The sequence below is a fragment of the Stylophora pistillata genome, chromosome 9, assembly GCF_964205215.1.
Source record: "Stylophora pistillata chromosome 9, jaStyPist1.2, whole genome shotgun sequence".
NCBI lineage: Eukaryota > Metazoa > Cnidaria > Anthozoa > Scleractinia > Pocilloporidae > Stylophora > Stylophora pistillata.
The window spans coordinates 7,651,557-7,673,287 of NC_142527.1; the positions used below are offsets into that span (position 1 = coordinate 7,651,557).

Consider the following 21,731-nt stretch of genomic DNA (forward strand, 5'->3'; position numbering starts at 1 on the left):
ATTGTTAATTAATTAAAAGCTTTGTTGTTATTACTTTGTGTGTTTGGAGACTTATGTTAATAAAGACATGTGTTTCAATTCATTTTTTTAGCATCTTGTCACTACAGTGCCATTTTAGTCTCCCATTTCCCTCTTCAGTTTGAGGACTCCGTTTCTTTAGGAAAACTGAAGACTGACCTTATATTATCAGCATCTTTTTTTTGCTCGAGTCTCTAAGCACTAGCAGAATCCTTTCTTTTTTATTTAAAAGCTTGCCGCTAAAGCGCCTATTGTAATTGTTATCTTTTCAAAGCAGCATATTTTAATTAAAAGCTTTATTATTACTTGTTGTGTTTGCAGATCTACGATTATAAAGACAATTCTTTTTCAATTCATCGTTTTAGTATTGTGTCCCCAGTGCCTTTTTAACTTAAACAATTGTTTTCAAAATTAGGTTTTCTCTGGCAGGGGTACACACCCAAGAAGCAGAATCCGCGCGGGCCAATTTGAAGGCTCCAATTACGGCACGGCGTGGCATAGCACGTGATGACCTTCAGTCGTACCTTGATGATAGGATGTGGAGGCAATGGCGAGGTCTAGATAATGTGATTGGTAATTTTTTGCCTGTTTTAGCCTCGCAATATAGTAACTACGTAATTTAGGTTAATTTAGTTTTTGAGGCCAGGAACAAGGCGATAAAGAGTACAGTGGAATTCCGATTTCTTAAACTTCTAATAAACATAAAAGCAAGTTAAATCAATCAAAGTCATCAAAGGCTGCGAAAAAATCGGACAAAGAATTCAGTGCAGTTCGTCTTGGGGTAAAGAAACCACTTTCGGTAAAGTTATCGGGAGGCTCGAGAATTTGAAGGATCGGGGAATATACAAATGCCTCAGAAACTACTTTCAGAAAATTATACTACCTAATAAATTATAATCACCAAACTCAAACTCCTTGAAATTTGTTGTGATAGCAGGCTAGCTCGTGATTCGCGAGTGTGTGATTAATTTTCATTTTTTTTTGTAACGCCTGTCTCATTGACTCCCTTCCGACAATGAAGTTGATTGGTATCAGCTTTCTTAATCATTTTATTGAGCGATGGCTGGTTGATTTTTCCACCTCCCACCTTCTTCCTTTTCCAAACCACTGCCAGCGGTTTTTTCTTCTTTTGCGTAATCGAAAATTAAGGAATAAAGAGCTGTGCGAATAGACTTAAACCCCTAACTAACGCCACTTCTTGAGTGGTTCGGGAACGCTCAAAACCTTTACTTTACACAAAAGTTATGTGTGATAGCGGAAATAGTCTTTTGGTATATTACTCCACTGGGCCCCCCCAACAATGAAGTTGATTGGTTTCGGTTTTCTTATTCACGTGCCAAACTCGTGCTTTTAAGGCAGAACAAAAAAGGGCCTGTTCGTTTGGATTTCATCAATAAATCACTTGACTGAATTGACCAAGGATATTCGAACATGGGAGATTCAGGCGATTCCAGCTCTGGAAGCGATTGCGGGTCACCTCAGCCGATAGGAAAGTCAACGAGTAAAGTGTTCGTAGGGCTGAAGAGAAAGGCGAAGTGTACACCGCGTGGAAATCCGTGGGTACTGCTGAATCGCGAGGGTAGAGTGAAAGACATTAAAATTGGAGGCAACTATTCGAGTGCAAAGATAAAAGAGCTGGTCAAGGAAAATTTTGCTGGACTTGCGGCTGTTGACTCGGATAGGTAGGTTAAGTACCAAAGCACTTTATCCCGCATGCAGGTTGTTTGCATTGAATACTGAATGTAAACTCAGAAGTGTGTGGTCACGTAAAACCCAGGTAGAGCAAAACAATTCAAATTTTAGCCACGCGACAAAGGATTCAAAATTTACCACTTATCCTTTAGCTATTTGCTTCGGATCATTCATTAAAACCAAAGTATGAGCAGTGAACTTGCTACGAATGTAAGACCTGCAATGGAGTTAAATGTGCACGTAATATATAAAAACAGCACCTTTTATAACACGTGTAAGGTTGGGCCGAAATTTAGCCTGATCCACCCCATTTAGAGTCATTTCACGCAACGTCATCAAAATTAAAAAAGAAAGGAATTATCAGTCGTTACTCGAAGACTTACATTTAAACGGATTTTCAGTTTGATCAGAATACTTATCGCTCTAAACTACGCACAGATCTCAATCTTACCGAGACTGTTTCGATATTTAACTTTTTTTATCTCTTCTATTCTTGACTTTACCTGTGCAATGGTTACACAGTGAAAACAGGCAATTGGTAAAATTATTTAATTAAGGAAAGCAGGAATCTCAACTAGAATTTCCAGATTGACAGGAGGCTAATCATTGAGGCAGGGGGAGTGGGTAAAGGAGTAGAGGGGAATATGGACTGGAATATTACATGCCAAACAAGTCTAGAAACTTATCATTGATCATCTCTATTTAGATTTGCCCCATACTTTATTTACTATTTAGTGAATTCAAATGTTATTTCATATAGCCACTGTAAACTGTACGTAGTGTCGATGTTGAACTTTCCTTTCCATAGAATTCGTCTATACAAGTCTACGAGCCTTGGGAGCAAAATGGAAAAAGTTTACAGAGGCATACCAGACGCCAAGGAAATATTTAGAATTTATGGCAAGGGGAGTTCGAATTCCAGGCGCATATACATGGTTTTGCAACACCCGAGAAATGGAGGTTAGTGTAAACTTTAATAATCAATCAAGGGTTTGTGTCATTGCAGTCAGCACCAAAAGATCGCATTGAGTGCATACACATCTGTGTCATGTGACCCATAAGTAAAGATAGTAAAAGCCAATTTTGGCAAAGCCACAAGATAACTGTGCTGCAAAGGCTGGTCTTTAGCAAATTTGCATGTTGACATGAATATAACTGTAGTGGAGTAAAATATATGGCTGCAGTACCCACGAATGCCTGTTAGAATTGCAATAACAGCGTTCTGGAAACAACAGCCTCCTTGAAGTGGAAATACATTTTCGCTGCAATTAAAAAGAAAATCACCAGTGGTCTTTGAAAGACAAAAGCAACAACATAACCCAATTAATCTGCTGAGAAATAAAAACTTTGATATTTAAATTCTGACTTTTCAATATTTACCCTTTTAATGTTCATTACCATTGATTGGCCGACTGGCAATAAGGATCTTTGCCTCTTAAAAATTTTCAATATTTGTTTGTCATAGATTTATCAATAAAAAACTAGTAATTCTCGCATCTTTCCACTATTTTAATGGTAATTCAAATGGCTGATTTAAAGTCTTTGTTTTATTTCTCATCTCAGGATCTAACCCTAACCCTGAGTCCATACCAACACCAGGAGTTACCAATCCCAACCATCCTTCCCTTCCCTCTGTTCAGCCCAATTCCAACCCACCCTCCACAAACCAATCCCATCCCTCCCATCACCCTGAGCAGCCCAATTCAGACCCACCATCCACCAACCAATTCCAGCCCTCCATTTTCCTAGCTCAGCCTAATTCTAACCCACCCTCCACAAACCAATCCCAAACCTCCCTTTCCTCTGCTCTGCTCAATTCCAACCCTTCCTCGCTTTCTCAACAATCAACCACTCACCCAAATCCCAGCTCATCTCAAACAAGTGTGACAAACTCAGTCATCCAGCCAGGGACTTCCAGTGATGAAGCAAGGGTGGCAAGTGGTGTTGTTAATCAAGTGGACTTGACATTGCCTACAAGTGAATGCAAGTGTTTGATTGATTTGCACACTAGTTATAAACTTAGTTACTGTTTTTTATTCAATCTTCCATTTGCATCTTGACTGGAAGCAGGTGACCCATCTGCCTGTATATGATTATGATGTGACACAATTCAAAACTGTGTTGTGTTTTTTTTTTTTGAACAGATGGTGTTTCTGCTTTTGATGACATGGCTACCAGTGACCTCGGCAGGAGCTATTTAGCTAGTAACCCAGTAAATGTTGACTCAGGTAATACCATGGTGAATGATTAAAGAGCATCAAAATGCTGGTTTTTTTATTTTTCCTCTATGACCCCTCCCCCCCATATCAGCCCATGAGGATATTCTCCTACCAATCTTTTTTAACTTAACATATGAGGAGGTTTGTGTTAAATAGCGATGTTATGTTTGCCCGGATGGCTTGCAATTTTCAAGGAAACTGTTGTAAATAAATACAGTTAGCATGCCTAGGTGTCAATGTGTTGAGTTAATGAGAAGTAAAATATATTAGCAGTCACATTTGAAATAAAAATAGCCTGTAAACTTTTGTGAAGCCACATTTGTCATATGTCAATTTCACTTGCTGAGGAACAGACCCATTTGGAAAAGTATACTACAGTTACTGTCTGTCAACTTTAATTTCTCTAGGTGACATATAGTCCTAATGCATGCATTGCAACAATGCACTGTGTTGCATCATAACACCAAAAGAAATAACATTAAATCTAACTCTACTTTAATTTATAAATTTGTGTATCTAGATGTGTCACCAGGCCAGGTCTGACCAGAGAAGCATGCTTACAGTGATCCTACAAGAAGGTGACAACATACCTGATGTGATAAGGTGACTATCAATAGTTAATAAAAGGTTATTTTTATCTCTAAAAGCAGGCTGCACTCTGCAGAAACAGCTTCCGATTACACTAAGTCACAGTGACAAAATAAATAGGTTAATATCATAGTTCATAATAGTTAATTTTTCTTATTGAGAGACATATGCATGAACCGTGCCTTTAAACTTTTCTGTGTATATAACTTAAAAACACATGGAGACATCAAAAGTGACCATGCTTACCTGGTGCAATGTGTACCCACATGACAATTTTTTTGTACATAGAAGGTTACTCCAACTGACTGGTTTCTGTGTTTTCAAACATAAATTACATTATAAGATGCAATGAATATATAAAGTTCATATATTTTTAAACTGCGGTATTAGATACGTGTGATGTGCGATCCTCGCAGTAGATAGCGCTACTGCGAGGATCGCACATCACACGTATCTAATACCGCAGTTCAAAAATATATGAACTTTATATATTCATTGCATCTCATTTATCACTTTCACGGGTTTATTACGAATCAACTTAACAGCCTGCTCCCAGTTGGCTTGTTAGCTCAATTGGTAGAGCGCTGCACTAGTATCGCAGAGGTCAGTGGTTCGAGTCCCGTACAGGCCTGATTTTTTTCAGGTCTGATTTTCGCTATTGCGTAAATAGCGCTATCTACTGCGAGGATCGCACATCACACGTAAATTACATTATAATTTGAAATACAAACATCACGCTTAAACATCACTCACAAACATCACAAAGGGTATTCAAGATTTTTAATATCCACTGTATGATGCATGCATGCTATATTTCACATTAAGTAGTAAATAATTTTAATTAGTAATCAAATATGTTTATCTCTCTCTTAAATCATCAGGATTCTGAATATTCTACACGGAGTCAATCATGGAAACTTATACTTTTGGATAACTAAAGAAAAATCCAGATCTGGGAGAGAAGGTATTGAATTACTATCCGTGTTTTGGATGTTTACTAAGATACGAGACAAAAAGGTCAAAGTTAAAAAAGTTTCCTAAGTCTTAATGGCTAAACATCAAGATTGTAATGTAATTCTCACACTTTACTAATATTTAAAAATGGATACATCTGAAGTACTGATATTGTGTACTGTAAAGAGTGTGTGCATAGATATGTTTCTTCATTATTACGGGATGTTGACATCTCCTGTTCCCTTCCAGGATGTACTTATAATAGGGTGTTTTACTTTCTGTAGTACTGAGTATATCAAAATATCCTCTTATCTTCTAGTCTATGTTGTGTTTCCTTATGCTATATTTAGTGCCCCATAACAACCTCTACGCACCAATAATAGATGCAATAATGCCCATAATTTTCAATGTTCTCAAACTCTTCTTACCATTTTATGTTATTTTTTATGACAGTGAAAAGAAAATTTGGAAGTGCTGGGTCCGATTTACTCATAATGGCACCCACAACTTCTCAGCCTATCCTCATAGAGCGTTTTTGTGGTGAGCATTTTAAGAATGTAAATAGCCTCAAAATACAATTTGTTGAAAAGGTTGGTAAATGTTAATGAAAGGAATTTTATATTGATAATAGTAATAAGCTTTTCTTGGCAAATAACGTTCAGTTTGGAATGTTTGAAAAGGATCCCATGCCTGCAAGTCAGTCTGTACTCATTCAATTTAAATGTCATCACTATGTGTAGGCACAAGTCAAAACAGACAATAAACATAAGGAAGTTTGAGGAAAAACTCCCATCGCTTTAAAAGCGCTTCCCTTACCTTAAGTCTTATATTAATTTAAAGATAATGTACTCTTTAATTTTAAGGTTGACTTGCAGTCATGTACAATATCCCAAGCCATCATCAGGCACCAGTATACTACCTACATACCAGTTTGACCTTGCATAAATGTTGCCACTTTTTGGTAAATTGTTTTAATATGTCTTTTTGGCCCCTTTTTAAAAATTGAACATCATAGGTTAATATTGATCTGATTTGACTTAAAGATGGCTGGAAACAAAATTGTTGTATTTTGGATTCTTATAACAAGGAGACAACCTAAAATTGGCAACAAAGGAAGATGTGGTGGATGCAGTAAAAAGGGCAGCAGATGCTGTGGATGCATTCACAAGGGAATGGTAAGAGATCTTTAATATTCGATAAGATAAAGGTAGAAATAATTATTTCCAGCTTGTTACCCGTTGACAACCTTATGATCTTACAGAAAATTTTCATAAACTCATATAGCTCAAGTCTGATGTGTTATTCATACATCAAGCAATGTCTTGTTCGCAATTAACAAACATTAAAAAACCCTAGGTGTATGCAAATTATGTGGTTAATATGTTTTGATTATCCAGACAGATGCAGCAAATCAAAGTGAACACTGGTGAGATTCACCATAAGTTATTCATTGTTTCCAATAGGGAGAGGTTAGAGCAGGATTGTTCACCTAAGAAGGAGCAGGAGAGTGCATTGCAAAAGGCAATAGAGGATGACAAGGTAAATAGCTTTTCCCAAATACTTACATAGCACAAATAATGCCAATATCAATTATGTCAATCGTGGCATGATTACCTGTTGGAAATAAACAAAAATAAAGAACACATTAGGAGAAAGTCAGGCAATGAAATGAGGATTATTTTTAGAAGGCTTCCTTTAAGACTTCAGGAGCCAAAACAAGCACCAGCCATCAAAGTATGGCCCAAGTTTCAGAGACATATCCCCAAACAGGAAAGGAAATGAGTGAAATGAAGTGATTCAACATAAATAATACTTGTTACCAAAAAAACTGCTATAATTACCACTTTCTCTTTTAAGACTTAGCAGCAGAAATTTCAAGATCTTTTTTCTACATTATCAATGAAATATTACTGAGGTTGTCATGTATTTATTCTGTAAGATTAAAGAATCAAGCAAGATAAGGAAAGCCCGACAAGCCAGAGTTACAGATGTCAGTCCGGAAGAAAAAAAAGAGAAAGTGAAAATCATCCTCCGCCACTCAAACGGCAAGGAAGAGCGCCAGTTCATCAAAGGTGCCTTCTTCCAGGTACATATAAACAATGATACAAATTATTAAACTGTAAATAGCACTTTGGTAAAATTATGTAGACATACAGTGATTGGCAGATAGCTTTTTATAAAAAGAAATCTAACCTTTTTCCTGTTTAAATGATATAGGAAGTATATGACTGGGCAGGCTCCAACAATGCTCTCCCATTACACTTCTCTATCCAAAGAGGTAGGGAAGTGGTAAAACATGGAGACCTCTTGGAGAGACCAGAGGTGCTTCATATTCATGAGAGAGTAAGTAAATAATAATATTGCATAAAACAAATAACAACTACAGTACTAGAAATCTGGAGTTGGAGTCTAAAATATACTTGTGTTATTTCAAGAAGGCAAATGAAATGCCTTTGGTGAATTCAAATTTGTTCAAAATACCCTTTTAATCCTGATTTTTAGAGGTGGTGGAAAAAATATGGCAAATGATATGCTATCTCCTGGTATTTCTTAGCACACAAAATTAATCATTATGAGATACATAATACAAGTATGAATTTTGAGGGGATTTTTGCTTGCATATTCACCAATGTGCCTGCATGAGGTTTGAACGTCACAGTTGTAAAGTGTTCAAACAGCTACCCTGGTAAATACTGTGGAATTTATGTATTAAACCTTATCTTTGATTCTGTTAACTTGTTTTTTTTTTTTTAATCCAGGATGAGGCAGAGATTAAATCCCTTCTGGGATCAGAGGTTAGAAAAAAGTGAATACACATAGTAACAACTTATCTTTGAATGTATGATACAACACCACATATTAAGTAAAGTGTATGCTCGGACTGGTCAATTTGCTGCAAATTATCTGCCTATGAGTGTGTGACATGAAGCAAAATGGCACAAGTGATCAAAACAGAAAAAAAGAATGTGTATTATTGAAGAAGTAAACTGGAAAGCTCTTATCACCATAGCCAGTCTTTAGTATAAACCGTTTCTTTCTCCACACAGCCTAATTTTTCAGTTTGATTATTATTAAAAGACAAAATCATCTTTTTTGACTATTCATTTTGTATACCCAGGTTGAAAGTTTGGGTTATGACCTGAGTTTTATTCATAGAGTTAAGCATAAATTTTGAAATTGTTAATGGTAAGGAAATAAGAAATGTTAATTCTGGGTCACATGATGGCTTTCCTCATTTTGCCTGCAGGTGACATTCCAAGGAAATATTCCCGATTTGCAGTTGGAGGGTGACCCTTCATCCACAATACTAGGTGAGGAATACAAATATTATATGTATTAAACTAGTAATTACCAAAAAATGAAAAAAACAATGTAAAGAATAAAAATGAAGTACCTTCAAATGATACTGAACATGCATGAAAAGCAGACCCAGTCTTAGCAAAGGTAATGCAACCCAACAAGAAAATTACAGGTAATCTGCCTTGCTCAGTGATAATAAGCAGAAAATAAGGACAAACATTAGGACTACATGATGTTCCTAAAAACAGAGATAACATCTTTCTTTAAAAAATTTCAGAAGAAATTGCCTTAATGCCAAAAATCAATACTGGTCATATGTTAAGTTATGTGTTGAGGGCTTATTAATTTCATATTTGTTACCTGATAAACAATGAGAGTCGCCATACAATTCTGTAATTTACTGGATAAATCATCATCACCTGTATTGCTTGAGCAATTATAGTAAAATATAGGTATATTAAATTGTGTATTTTTACATACTGAGACTAGTTCTCCTCCTGACAGATGAAGATTCGAACACAAGCAAAACAAATGAGGTAAGGGAAGTAGTGCACATTAAAATGTCACGTAAAATTATTGGTAGTATGCTACATTATGAAAACCCTACCATAACATATTGCATTGTATGTTCCATAGATCATTGACCAAAAAAAGTTGACTTAAACTTAAAAAACTCGCATGTCCCTTGGGACGAGGTTCTTTGTGGGCCGTGACACTTAGGCAGACTGACGGGTCCCTTGGGACAAGGTTCTTCGTGAGCCGCGACACTAGGGGCAGACTGAAAGGTCCCTTGGGACGAGGTTCTTCGTGAGCCGCGACACTTGGGGCAGACTGACAGGTCCCTTGGGACGAGGTTCTTCGTGAGCCGCGACACTTGGGGCAGACTGAAAGGTCCCTTGGGACGAGGTTCTTCGTGAGCCGCGACACTTCGGGCAGACCGACGGGTCCCTTGGGACGAGGTTCTTCGTGAGCCGCGACACTTGGGGCAGACTGAAAGGTCCCTTAGGACGAGGTTCTTCGTGAGCCGCGACACTTGGGGCAGACTGACGGGTCCCTTGGGACGAGGTTCTTCGTGAGCCGCGACACTTGGGGCAGACTGAAAGGTCCCTTGGGACGAGGTTCTTCGTGAGCCGCGACACTTGGGGCAGACTGACTGGTCCCTTGGGACGAGGTTCTCCGTGAGCCGCGACACTTGGGGCAGACTGAAAGTTCCCTTGGGACGAGGTTCTTCGTGAGCCGCGACACTTGGGGCAGACTTAAAGGTCCCTTGGGACGAGGTTCTTCGTGAGCCGCAACACTTGGGGCAGACTGACGGGTCCCTTGGGACAAGGTTCTTTGCGAGAAGCATTATTTTGTGCAGACTTACTTAATGATCTTCATGTGATCTAGTTCTCATTTTAACCAAAATAATTTAAGATATGTCAATATACATACAACTGAACAAAATGAACTGTCATGGCTTCCTCCTGCATAACACTAACATCAACACCTGACCAAATAATATTAACAACAGCAAGGTGGAACAACTGACAGTATCTATTATCACTATAGTTTTAAATAAGGGTCATGCTATAATGTAAACAACTTATCAACCTAAATAACTAAGTAAATAGAGATCATGTTAGTAACATCATTTTCCAAGTGTGTTTAGTAAAGGTATTGAATGCCCTATTTTAATTTGCCATTGAAATATGAGGTCATGTAATTAGATTAGTTCATGTACATTTCATTAGTGACTATTTAATTTTATAATACTATATCTACGTTATAATAGTCATGGTTATAAAGGAAAGTAAGAGATTGAGGCAGTGGCATCTTGGTTTTTGCCATTGTCCCTTGTTGTTAAAAGTAAGTTACACGTGACTCTTGTGGATGGCATACTTCCCTTTACTTTTTATCTTGTTTCAGGAACCACTACCAGGTACATCTGGAATTACTTTTGCACAAGCAGGTGAGAAGCATATTATCTAATAAGTAAAATAACCAGTATTTTACCAACCAGTAAGGATACTGATTTTAATGTTGGTAAAAGTGGCCATCTCTGATGATAGTTGATCCACTGGCATCCTACTGCATTTTAGAGGATAACATGGCATAAGGATGTCATTAGAGCTACAAAAGAATTTAATCAGAAGGTTGAACAAAATGATTAGACTCTATTAGAAGATATTGAAAGAACATGGAAATGTATATTCTTGACCTGGAGACCATGGATTATGGAAATTTCCTACTGACCCTTTTAACTAAGGCCCCTACTTAACCTGGCAATCTATAAAGCATTTCCCTCCAAACTGGGACAATATAATTATCAGAGAAATATATGATTGTGAGTCAACAGCAAGAAAAAGAAAATTACTGGTCAGCCTACAATGTCTAAAATTATAACTTTTTCCCCAGAAGAAGGACAAGAAATAGAGGAAAGTTGTGTAGACATCAACAAGGAGGAGAAGAAAGTAGAAGAGAAAAAGGAGCAAAAGAAAGAAGACGAAGTGAGGGAGCACACAGAAGAAGAGAAAAAGAGGGAACATAAAGATGAAGAGGGGAACGAACATGTTAAACATGAAAGGAAAAGGAAAAAGAAGGACAGGAGAACAACCTCAAAAAGAAAAAAGCCAATGGTGGAAAATCACCCAGAATGTTAAAAGTTTAAAAAGACTTTAAAAGGACCCTTGTCAGCCACACCTTTGTTTCTGTTTACCTGTGGATGTTTTCATATTTTATTTCATGTAGAGCAGATCCAAATATAAAAATGCACAATCAAACTGCTTAGGGTAATTTAAAAGACTTCCAGAAACACAACTTGGGACAATGCAATAAAATTTCACTTTCCCATATATTTCACATATTTTCATGGTCATCAAAAATGGTAGAGGCTGGCTAGAGTCCTTCAAAATTTGTTCAATAGAGGCTGCTATAAAGCAACAAGTTAAAAATGTTCTTTGTTTTGATGATAAACAACAAGTGTAGAGCCCAAAACTTCAGTTCCTAATGTAAATATGGTTGGTGTTATAAGGAACTAAAAGTGTTCAGTTTAGAATTTAGTCAAAGTGGGTCATATGTATTGCATGACATTTTATATTGGGTCATTTGAAAAGCAAATGGTCTGGGTCAAACTATGATCTTCAAACTTCCAAGAACTGACATCATTCAAACCATCACCAGTATGTCAGAGTCTTTATGCTTTTCAAGGTTTTAGTTGTTTATTGTGGTAAACAATTCATCATAAAGTGGAATCCTTATTTTAAAAAATTACAGACCAATCTTGAATATACGATGTAAAAAAACAGCAAAATATATTTTTCATTTCATGCTTTCTGACCCCAAGTAACTGATTGAACTTCAAATCATGTTTCCGGGTTCAACTGCCATTCTCTTTTGCTTGAAAAACACTAAGCTTTTGTCCTTGTTTCATAACAAAACATAAACACAAGAACAAAGACAACAAATGAAGCATCAAACGATCAGTAAATCAACATATGCAAAATGTCTAAGTAGGCTCATACTAAAATTGTACTCATACCCACGTAATCTGAAATGCTAGTCATCTTAATATTGTGCCCTCATCTAAGGATAGTAAGCACATTTTTTTTTTTTTTTTTGGTTTTCTTTAATTATTGCCAGCTGCTTTGGAAGTGCTTAATATATACCTGTATGAGGTAACTTGCTTTTTGTTTGTTTCTTTGTTTTTTAGTCTGTTTTTACATCAGTAAGAGTCCACAACCATTTCATTTAGTGTCAGAATAGAATATTCCAAATAAATGAAACAAAAACATGAACTAGATCGAATACTGGAACTAGTTATGATTTGAATTTAATAGTTGATGTTGCACATGCAATATAGAAGACTTCTAAAAGAGTGCAAAAATTTAGGCTTCTATGAAACTATAAACCTTAACCACAACCATGTTTACTTTACTGAAAGGTGTGAAATTGGCTTCCTTGGGTGAGAGCACAGTGATTTAATATCTAGAGTAGGGACCCCTTGGCTTAATTCTTGCCTTGCACTGAAGAGTAGGCAAAGTTAAAATTACATTATACAGTACATACATATATATGTATATATAAAAAATTGTGGCAAGAAGTTAAAACTCGTTCATATTTTGAAGATGATCCATAAGCATGCAAACCAAAAAAATGTCCCTAGTTAGTCACACCTTTATTTTAATTTACCCGTGGATATTTTGATATTTTATTTCATGTAGAGCAGGTTCAACTTAAACAACAAACATGGCAGATTTGATGTTAAGTTTATTATTTACTATGGTAAAATCAACTTGTATTTATTAAATTAATAGGTATTAAAATATTCAATTCAGTTACTAATATCAAAAATGTCTTGCTTTTTTTTTTTAGTCATGATCGCAGATAAGGATTAAGGTTTTTTTTTTCAGTCAATAAAGTGCGCTAGGTCAGGCTATATGAAAATTAAGGTCAGCTCAACAAGCACTTGATTATTTTGTTAAAAGTGAACTGTTGCAGTTGTGTCATAGCTTTTACAGTTGATTAGTTTGGTGGATCTATTACAAAGTTAATATTTAACATTTTAGGAATCTTATTTGTTCTGAACTATCAAATTAATTCATAAGAATTAATTTCTTTTAACTTAATTGTCAAGTCCATGTTAATCTTACTAGTCAACATTTAATTTGGTTATATCAACTAAGTTGAAATTATAAATTAGCCACTGTACTGTAGAGAGTCAAAAAGCTGAAGTTTCAAGTATTGGCCCTTAACTCTGACAAAGGGTTAATGCTCAAAACGTCAGCTTTTTGAATCTTCAGGGTGGCCAGTTTACAATTTCATCTTAATTAATCTACCCCCACTGACACAGCACCACAGTTTCTTTAAAAACCTCCAACGTTCATTCATTTGTGAACATTTAGTCAATTTTGATTTAAAATAGATTCCTCTGCTATAAAAATATCAAAGTATGATTGTGTTTCACAAAATTATCTGAATAGAATGAGTGAAACACAAAATTGGATAACAAATTTAGCTTCAAAAAAATTATAGTATCCCACCACACTTTCACATGTTCCATGAAATGCTGCTGAGCTATTATGGTCTTGGAAAATGGACATAAGTATAGTTAACATTATTCTTCTTACCATTCGTTTGCAAGATGAGAAAATTTTGCTTTTGTTTTTTTCCATTCCCACTAATATGAATGTCAGCTGGTAGCTATGCATACGCGTGACTGTCTTGAATTCTGGTGCCGGAATGTTAGTTTTACTCATCCTCTACTCAGTCTTTTTTGTCCAAACCATTTTAACATTTCCTAAGAGTTATGTTGAACTTCCTTTTTAGGCTAAAAATGACCAATTAAAATAGGAACGCGAAAATCTATCGAGCTTACGTAACCGAAAACTATGAAGCAGCAAGTAGGAACAAACACCCTCCGGTAAAACAATGTACCAGAAGAAACCAATGCTTACCTTAGGACCATTTCCTCCATCTCTTTAGCAGCGTAAAAATATTCTTTCTCCCTCTCGCGTTCTTTTTAAAATTTCAAAAAAGTCCTGAGTTCGCGACGACAAGTTTGCTGGAACATGACCACTCTCGCTCACCCCAGGCTCCCTCCCGTATTGAGCCTCGATTAGAAAATCGAGGCTCGATTGGAAAATCGAGGCACGATTGGAAAATCGAGGCTCGATTGCAAAATCGAGGCTCGATTGCAAAATCGAGGCACGATTGCAAAATCGAGGCACGATTGCAAAATCGAGGCTCGATTGGATAATCGAGGCTCGTATGTCGAAGCTTGGCAAAACGAGGAATCGTGGTCGTTTTTGATCAGGTGCTTTTGGGCTCGTTTCCCGGAAACCGTGAATGATCCGTCTGTTCTAAGTTAGTAAACCAGCTTTCCAGAGTCAGTCGTTGAAAATAGTCAGTGCTGTAGGTTAGGCATTGCGCAGAGTCCCAGTCAATGTTGTGGTTGGTAAGTCGATGGTGTTCAGCAATGTGATTGCTGACATCACCTTTCCTCGTCGCCCGTCTGTGTTCAGTCAGTCTTGTTGTGAGGTTTCTGCCAGTCTCACCGATGTAGGAGGCTTGGCAGTCGGAACAATCGTATTGATCTTAAGGGAACGATTTATAAGATCAATTGCACTCACCGTAGAACAGCTCAACTAAAAGATGTAACCCCTGCCTTAAAGAAAAATTCCTAATCATCTGCCGGCCCGAACTATCAACACTGAACAAACGTAATGAACTCGTGTCTTCATGCCGCCACAGAAGCAAAGCCCTCCTACGCAACAACTAAACTGTCAATTTCGCGCTGCATAAATTAGACTAGTTAGATCATGCAAATTATATTGTATATAAGCAATGGTAAAGTTTATTCTCATTAAATCCCCTGATGAGTGGGCGACCACGAAACAGGCTTGTAGGGATGAACTTGTAGTTTACTTGTCTTTTTCCTCCCACAATATGTATATATGTATATATGTATATATATATATATATATATAATTATAACGAACTGGTTGAAGACTTCAGAGGAATACATACACTGAAGGCGGTCGAACTTGCACTGTCACTGGACATGTATTTTTTTAATAGGGGATCCATTCGAACTACTTTATAGCCTTCCTTATGTTAGGTTTGCGTTAATGGCTTTTCAACCTATAATTTGGGTCTATTTATGTGGTCGAGCTCCTGGTAGGCGACTGTATATAATTTCATGATCTATTATAGAGGCTTGGGCGACTGTAATTTACATTACTGTTTTTATAGGTTGTCCCTCACCTTTACTTGGTACTTTTCCAAACAACGATATCATAGCGTCATCAGCACAGATTTCTGATTCATTTTCTCATCATGCACGGTTAAGCAAAAGTAAAGCTTGGGCTCCTAATAAAAATGACAGAGCTCCATAGATACAAGTGAATTTAAAGCACTCAAGCGTAGTCACGGTGCCCCAGCGCCTCACAGTCGGGTGAATCTACCCACCACCCGAATGCTATCGAAACCCCTGCTACATGTGAATTTAGCTCATCGTTACTACCGTGCAAATAAATGGTTTCAAATGTCCATCTTTTTTAATCCTATCTATAAATTTATTTTCTATTTTGATTTGTTGATATCTACATATAAGATGTTTACCTCAGTTGTTTGTTTTAATTTAGTTCATCTTCTTCATTACATTAATTTTTTTCAGGCTTTCCTGGCCAACCATTCTCACTCCCTGTAAATTATGTTTCATCAAATAAAATCATCGTCTCAGGGAGTGTACCTACCGTTATAGGGGATGGTATAACAGGGTATGTTGTTAACATTCATTCTTATAATACTCGATCCTCTGCCTCTAATAACTTTTACGTACAAAGCTCCAGACACTCAATTCAAGTGAATTCATTTTCTAGAGTCGGAACAAAAACATGGATTGAAATGCCTGTATCTTTTATAAAACTTTCAAAAAAATGTCTTCAAGAGGAAATTAAAACAAATACTTTTTGAGATCCTAGCTTTAGAAGATGGTCACATTGATCTTCCAGAAATCGTTCAAAAAGTTAAGTCGAATTTAACTTCCTCTCGATTGATCAGTTGATATGTATTCAATTATATCGCTTAATGCATCAGTAATCTCCCGTCAAGACTGTTGTCATTTATTAGTAATATCATTAGTTTATCAGTAGTCTCTAATCATTGTTGTCAATTCTAGCTTTTTAGTTCTCTTGTTACTTTTAGCTGCATTTAGTTGTATCTATTTCCTGTAAACATGACCCGCCTAGATTAGCTTAGCTACCCGCAGGCATGTTGCTGTACTTTTATCCCAAAACACAATAAAATGTATTTATGTATGTATGTAATAATAAAAATAATAATAATTACCATTATAATCATAATAATCATAACAATGATTTAATGAACCCTTAGAGAGTATTTACCTTCTCCCTGAAGTTTCTTTCGCCATAGCAATATGACTACAATAAGAATGATCAACACTACGAAGAGCACTGCGCCTAAAGATGCAGCTACTACTGTAGGAGAAAAACTGCTGTTTCTTTCCATAAGGACTTCGTCTGTTGATTTTGCCGTGGTAGGGGTGAAGACATTTGTTGAAGATCCTGGATTTAAGGCATCGATACTTTTGAATCTTTGATAACACTGAATCGTGATATGCTTAAACCTTAATAGTGCTCTTGGCTGTTAACACTGAATTCTTTACCACCTGTCCAATTTTCAAGCCCAAAAACAGACTTTAAACGTAAGAATGAACAAGGAAAATCACTATGAAATTCAAAGAAATCTATTTTGCTTTGATAACAAAAAACAAACATACAAACAAACAAAAACATACAAGTAAACAGACGAACTAAACAATGATAGTAAAAAAAACAAACAAACAAACAAACAGAATCGAAACAAACACTTCTGCTACTTCATAAAAAAAAGAATTGTTCTTTTACATATCCTTTAATTTACCTGATACATCAGGGATATCTTGTTCAGTTGACGTCTTCCCTCGTATAGTAACAGCTTTTGTACCAAGGGGACTGGTGCTTCCCGAAACAATTGTCTGTTCAAGAAACATAACACCTGATACTGTCACTAGCAAGAAATTGTGGAGTGGTCTTGTGATTTGGTGGAATAATTTGTTTCTCAGGTTTGCTCCTAGTCACGAATCAATCGATTTTTGAAGGGGGCTTCCTTATAATTTATCTATAAAACTTTATCAAAGTAGCTGAGATTACGGGGTCTGTTCCCCTGGAGATGACGAGCCTTCGGTGTAAGTTGGTCGAAATGGGCGGGTTCCAGAAATTTTAAGGTGGGAAAGGGAGAAAAGTAAAATTATAATAAAGTTTGGATAGAAAGCACGCAGTCATTAGTTGAAAGATCGTGCTCTATCAGAGTATAGAGCACGGAGCTGAGGTAAAGCCGTCACGCTATCTGCCAATTTCTACTATGTCCAACCATTAAAAAGTGAGCAGAGACGAAAATCCTCATCAAAGAGAACCCGAAATGGTCATGCAGTCCGAGTTTTGAAGGTTTCACGCTCAGTTACGTTATAAGCTTAAATAGGGTACTAAAAATCGAACGCAGCCAATACTTGTGCTATATGTAGTTTCGTGTTTAAAGAAACAGAACAAAACAGTTACGATGTAAAATACAACCAATAGGTATAACTGCTCTGAAATCCTTTCCGATGCCTTGAGTGGAAGGCCACATCACTCACAGCAGCTGAGATTTACGGTGCCGTCAACTCGAGGAATCTGCAGTTCCTGTGTTCCTGTGCAGCGCAGAGGTTCAGGAATGACTGCAGCGCAGAGGTTCAGTCAGATATGGAAGCATCAGGTGCTGTCCAAGAAACTGTGCAGAGGATGATTGACAACGTGATTGGCAATCAGGAAAAAAGCATCTACCAGTAAGAACTCTGTCTTCTCAGAAGCAATTCCTCTTAGGAACATAGTGCCAGAGAAAGTTAAAAACCAAATATGGGCTCATGAGTTTATCGATTTTTCCCTATTACTCAAGAGCAACATAAGTAATACAGCTGATGATCAGTATACGATCAAATTCGAAACAAAAAAGAGGGGGAGGCAGCCGTCAGTGGTGCTTGCTCCAAATGCGAAGATGCACAATTTGCATAGTATTGAGCTGTGGACATTAAAGTTTCAGATATACGTTGCAATTTATAAAGAGAGATCCCCAAAAGACACCCCTGCACTGATGAAATATGGTTCTGTCATTGCTACCCTGGGGGCGAACTGGAAATTTTACGATAACTTTCATAAACTTCGGCAATCCCAGAGTACCCCATGGGATCAAATTCATTCCGAGCTCTGGTTAAGATCTCATTCCTTTCGGGACAAGCCCACTAACTATCGAAAGAGAGCTAGGCGTGAGGGTATCTATATTCCCAATGGGTATTGTTGGAAATTTCATAGGGGAGTACAGTGCCCTGGATGTTCCTTTAAACACCAGTGTTTCCGATGTGGGCAGTCTCATCCCATTGCCAAATTCCAATCACCAAAGCAGTCTGCAGGGCAAGAGAAAAAACGTGTCTCCAACAGCAGGAGCACTCCCAACACCAGTTCTGGTTGAGAAGCTGGCATTTTATTTAGAAGGCTATGATGCTCAAATTTCTTAGGAGCTACTATTAGATTTTGGTTATGGTTTTCGTTTAAATTTTCAAGGAACACAACAGGGCAGATTTTCATCGAATCTGCAATCAGCACTGCAAAACCCAGAGATTTTTGACCGTAAGCTGGACAAGGTAATTTGTGAGGGGCGAATTCGGGGCCCTTTTGTTCAGCCCCCATTTTATAACTTGAAGATTCCCCTTTGGGGGTCATTCCTAAAAAACAGCCAGGTGAATATTGCATGATACACCACCTCTCTTATCCATGCGGAGGTTCAGTGAATGAATTGATTCCATCAGAATTATGTTGAGTGCACCATGTATCAGTAGATGATGCTGTAAAAATGATAAAGAAAATAGGACCAAACTGCCATCTGGCTAAAACTGATGTTAGGAGTGCTTTCCGTATAAACCCAGTAAACCCTGCTGATTAATGTTTATTAGGTATGCACTGGAAGGGTAATTATTATGTACATTGCTGCTTGCCAATGGGACTAGCTAGTTCATGTAGAACATTTGAGATGCTTAGTACTGCTTTGGAATGGGTTGCACGTAACAAACTCGATATCCCACATTTTATTCATATTCTGGATGATTTTTTAATTGCAGCTGAATCCTTAGACATATGTAAAACTAGCCTTCAAAAATTTTTGACAATTTGTGAGAATGCGGGAGTGCCTACGGCACCAGAAAAAACCTGAGGGCCCTTCTCCTGTCTTAACCTTTTCTGGAATTGAAGTAGATTTTAGTAGAAATGAAGCTATGCTGCCTCATGAAAAAGTTAAAAAATGTTTGTTGGCAATTCGTAGTTTGCTTGGGAGGAAGAAAGTCACACTGAAGGAGCTCCAATCTCTGATTGGCTTATTAAATTTTGCAATCTCAGTTGTAACTCCACGGGGAGTTTTTCTTCGGAGGCTGATCAATCTTACCATTGGAATTAAGCATTTTCATCATTTCATACGCTTAACAAGTGAAGCCAAAAAATATTTACGGATTTGGGAAACCTCCATGAGCTCTTTCAATGGAAAATAATCTTTCCTTGAGGATGACTTGGCCTCTTCTTACAGCTTACCCTTTTACACTGATTCAGCACGATCTAGTGGTTACGGTCTCATTTTCGGAAAACAGTGGGCATACGGTGCATGGCCAGACTCTTGGAAGGACCACCATATTAGCTTCCTGGAATTTTTTCCAATAGTTTTAGGCTTAAACACGAAGGCGTGCTATAAAAGGAGAGGTCCCTTAGGTGCCTGGTACACGAAAAAAAGGAGCTAATGAGATGTTTACTTCCACCAGCATGGTGGCAATGATGTAACGTGTGAACCACTTATTACTTCGATTTCAAATTTACCGCCACAAATAAAGACAGTTTCCATTGGAGGAAGGAAATACAAATCTCAAAAATTCTTGTATTGTGATGAAAACATTGCGAGGAATGCGCCCGCTGTTCACTGGTTAGGATTCGCTATAGCTCAAGCTGACTTCACTCTTAAAGTTCTGCACCACACGACGGTTGATTGACAATTGGTCCAGAGGTACCTAAGGCACCTCTCCTTTTATAGCGCGCCCATTCGTTTAAGCGTGTGGTGCAGCCAGTTAAAAAACAAAAGAGTTGTTTTCATAACAGATAATGAAAGCACTGTTTGCATCACCGACAGCAAAAGAAACAAAACTGCTAAGCTTGCCCCGCACCCTAGTGCTCATTTGTCTTAGAAACAACATTCTATTTAGGGCTCGACATATAAAAGGTGCACGGAACATACTAGCTGATACTCTATCTCGATTGTAAGTCGAGAAATTCAAAGCCCTGGCACCGAGTATGAACCCAGAGCCAACCCCTCTGCCGGTGCACCTGCCACCAGAGAACTGGGAGATATTTTAACACAATTGCTTGAAGCAAGTTTGAGCACCACTTCCTTGAGCATTTACCATAGGCTTTGGTATCTGTACCGACACTTTCTGACAGATAAGTTACAAATCCAGGGACCAATTTTTCCAATCTTAACTGAGCATTTGGCCTTGTTTATTACATATCTAGCAGAGCAAAAGTATGCTTTATCTACAGTATTGACTTACATTTCAGCTTTAGGCTTTCCTTATCTATTGGCGGGATTACCTGACCCGACAAAAAAAAAATAATACAGCTAACAGTAAGGGGTTATAGTAAACTTAATCCTTTGAGAGACTCAGGTTTCCCAATTTCTTTACCAATTCTTGAAAACATCATTTCTTCTTGTGTTTACACACAGTCAGCACTCTACACAAGGAAGCTGTTGCAGGGTATGTATGCTATTGCCTTTTGCTGAATTAAGGATCGGCGAGATCACATGTCAACCAAATCAAACTAACGAGAATTTAACATTTCTTAACCAGGCTAGTTTCATAAAAACCAACGGGGATAGCATTGATGCAATTAAGCTCACGTCAATACATTATAAGCATAGTAATCCAGTACAACCTCTGAATATTTTTATTTATCAGGCCCAAGCAGTTTGCCCTGTCAATCTATTACTTACATACTTAAAGTTAAGGGGAACCTCTCCTGGTCCACTATTTTGTTGGCCAGATCTCTCTCCAATTTCGCGCAATTTTTTTTACTAAGGCTTTAGCCGATTCACTTGGTTTTTGTGATCTGGACGTGTCAAGCTATAAATATCAAAGTTTTTGCACCGTGGCAGCATCCTGGGCAGCTTCCAAGGGCATGTCCGATGCCCAGATTAAGACCTTTGGGAGATGGAAATCTAATGCCTTTCTCATTCGCGCACCTTCTATAGGTTCAAACTAGCAGCTGGGTACCATATGCCTACAATGCACGATGTGGTGCAGTCTCGTTTGAGCAGCGGCCAAATTATTGCACGCTACCGACCTTCAAAGAGAGA

At 37.5% G+C, this 21,731-nt stretch overlaps 2 protein-coding genes and 2 pseudogenes across 4 annotated transcripts; 3 read left to right on the forward strand and 1 right to left on the reverse strand.

The window, feature by feature from the left end:
- Positions 1-2,665: 2,665 nt before the first annotated feature.
- Positions 2,666-14,334, reverse strand: LOC148723029 (uncharacterized). Of its 2 annotated transcripts, XM_088733254.1 has the most exons (6): positions 14,207-14,332; positions 10,771-10,883; positions 7,037-7,085; positions 4,764-4,829; positions 3,567-3,681; positions 2,666-2,972 (listed from the first exon to the last, which is right to left on the reverse strand). In XM_088733254.1, the coding sequence occupies exons 1-5, from the start codon at positions 14,224-14,226 to the stop codon at positions 3,603-3,605; spliced, it is 327 nt and encodes a 108-aa protein (XP_088589380.1). In that variant the 5' UTR covers positions 14,227-14,332; the 3' UTR covers positions 2,666-2,972; positions 3,567-3,602. The 2 variants fall into 2 exon arrangements, with proteins under 2 accessions (XP_088589380.1, XP_088589381.1); XM_088733255.1 differs by lacking the exon at positions 4,764-4,829 and having other exon boundaries at positions 14,207-14,334.
- On the forward strand, positions 4,033-13,103 carry LOC148723030 (uncharacterized). Of its 2 annotated transcripts, XM_088733253.1 has the most exons (12): positions 4,033-4,532; positions 5,399-5,481; positions 5,925-6,011; positions 6,559-6,646; positions 6,935-7,010; positions 7,411-7,557; positions 7,689-7,814; positions 8,231-8,266; positions 8,719-8,782; positions 9,276-9,307; positions 10,680-10,722; positions 11,169-13,103. In XM_088733253.1, exons 1-12 carry the CDS (start codon positions 4,450-4,452, stop codon positions 11,411-11,413), a joined length of 1,110 nt encoding a protein of 369 aa, XP_088589379.1. In that variant the 5' UTR covers positions 4,033-4,449; the 3' UTR covers positions 11,414-13,103. The 2 variants fall into 2 exon arrangements, with proteins under 2 accessions (XP_088589379.1, XP_088589378.1); XM_088733252.1 differs by lacking the exon at positions 4,033-4,532 and having other exon boundaries at positions 5,308-5,481; positions 9,261-9,307.
- A 3,718-nt stretch (positions 14,335-18,052) lies between the features above and the next one.
- On the forward strand, positions 18,053-18,815 carry LOC111319489 (uncharacterized; annotated as a pseudogene).
- A 703-nt stretch (positions 18,816-19,518) lies between these two features.
- LOC148723031 (uncharacterized) lies at positions 19,519-21,637 on the forward strand (annotated as a pseudogene).
- Positions 21,638-21,731: the final 94 nt, after the last annotated feature.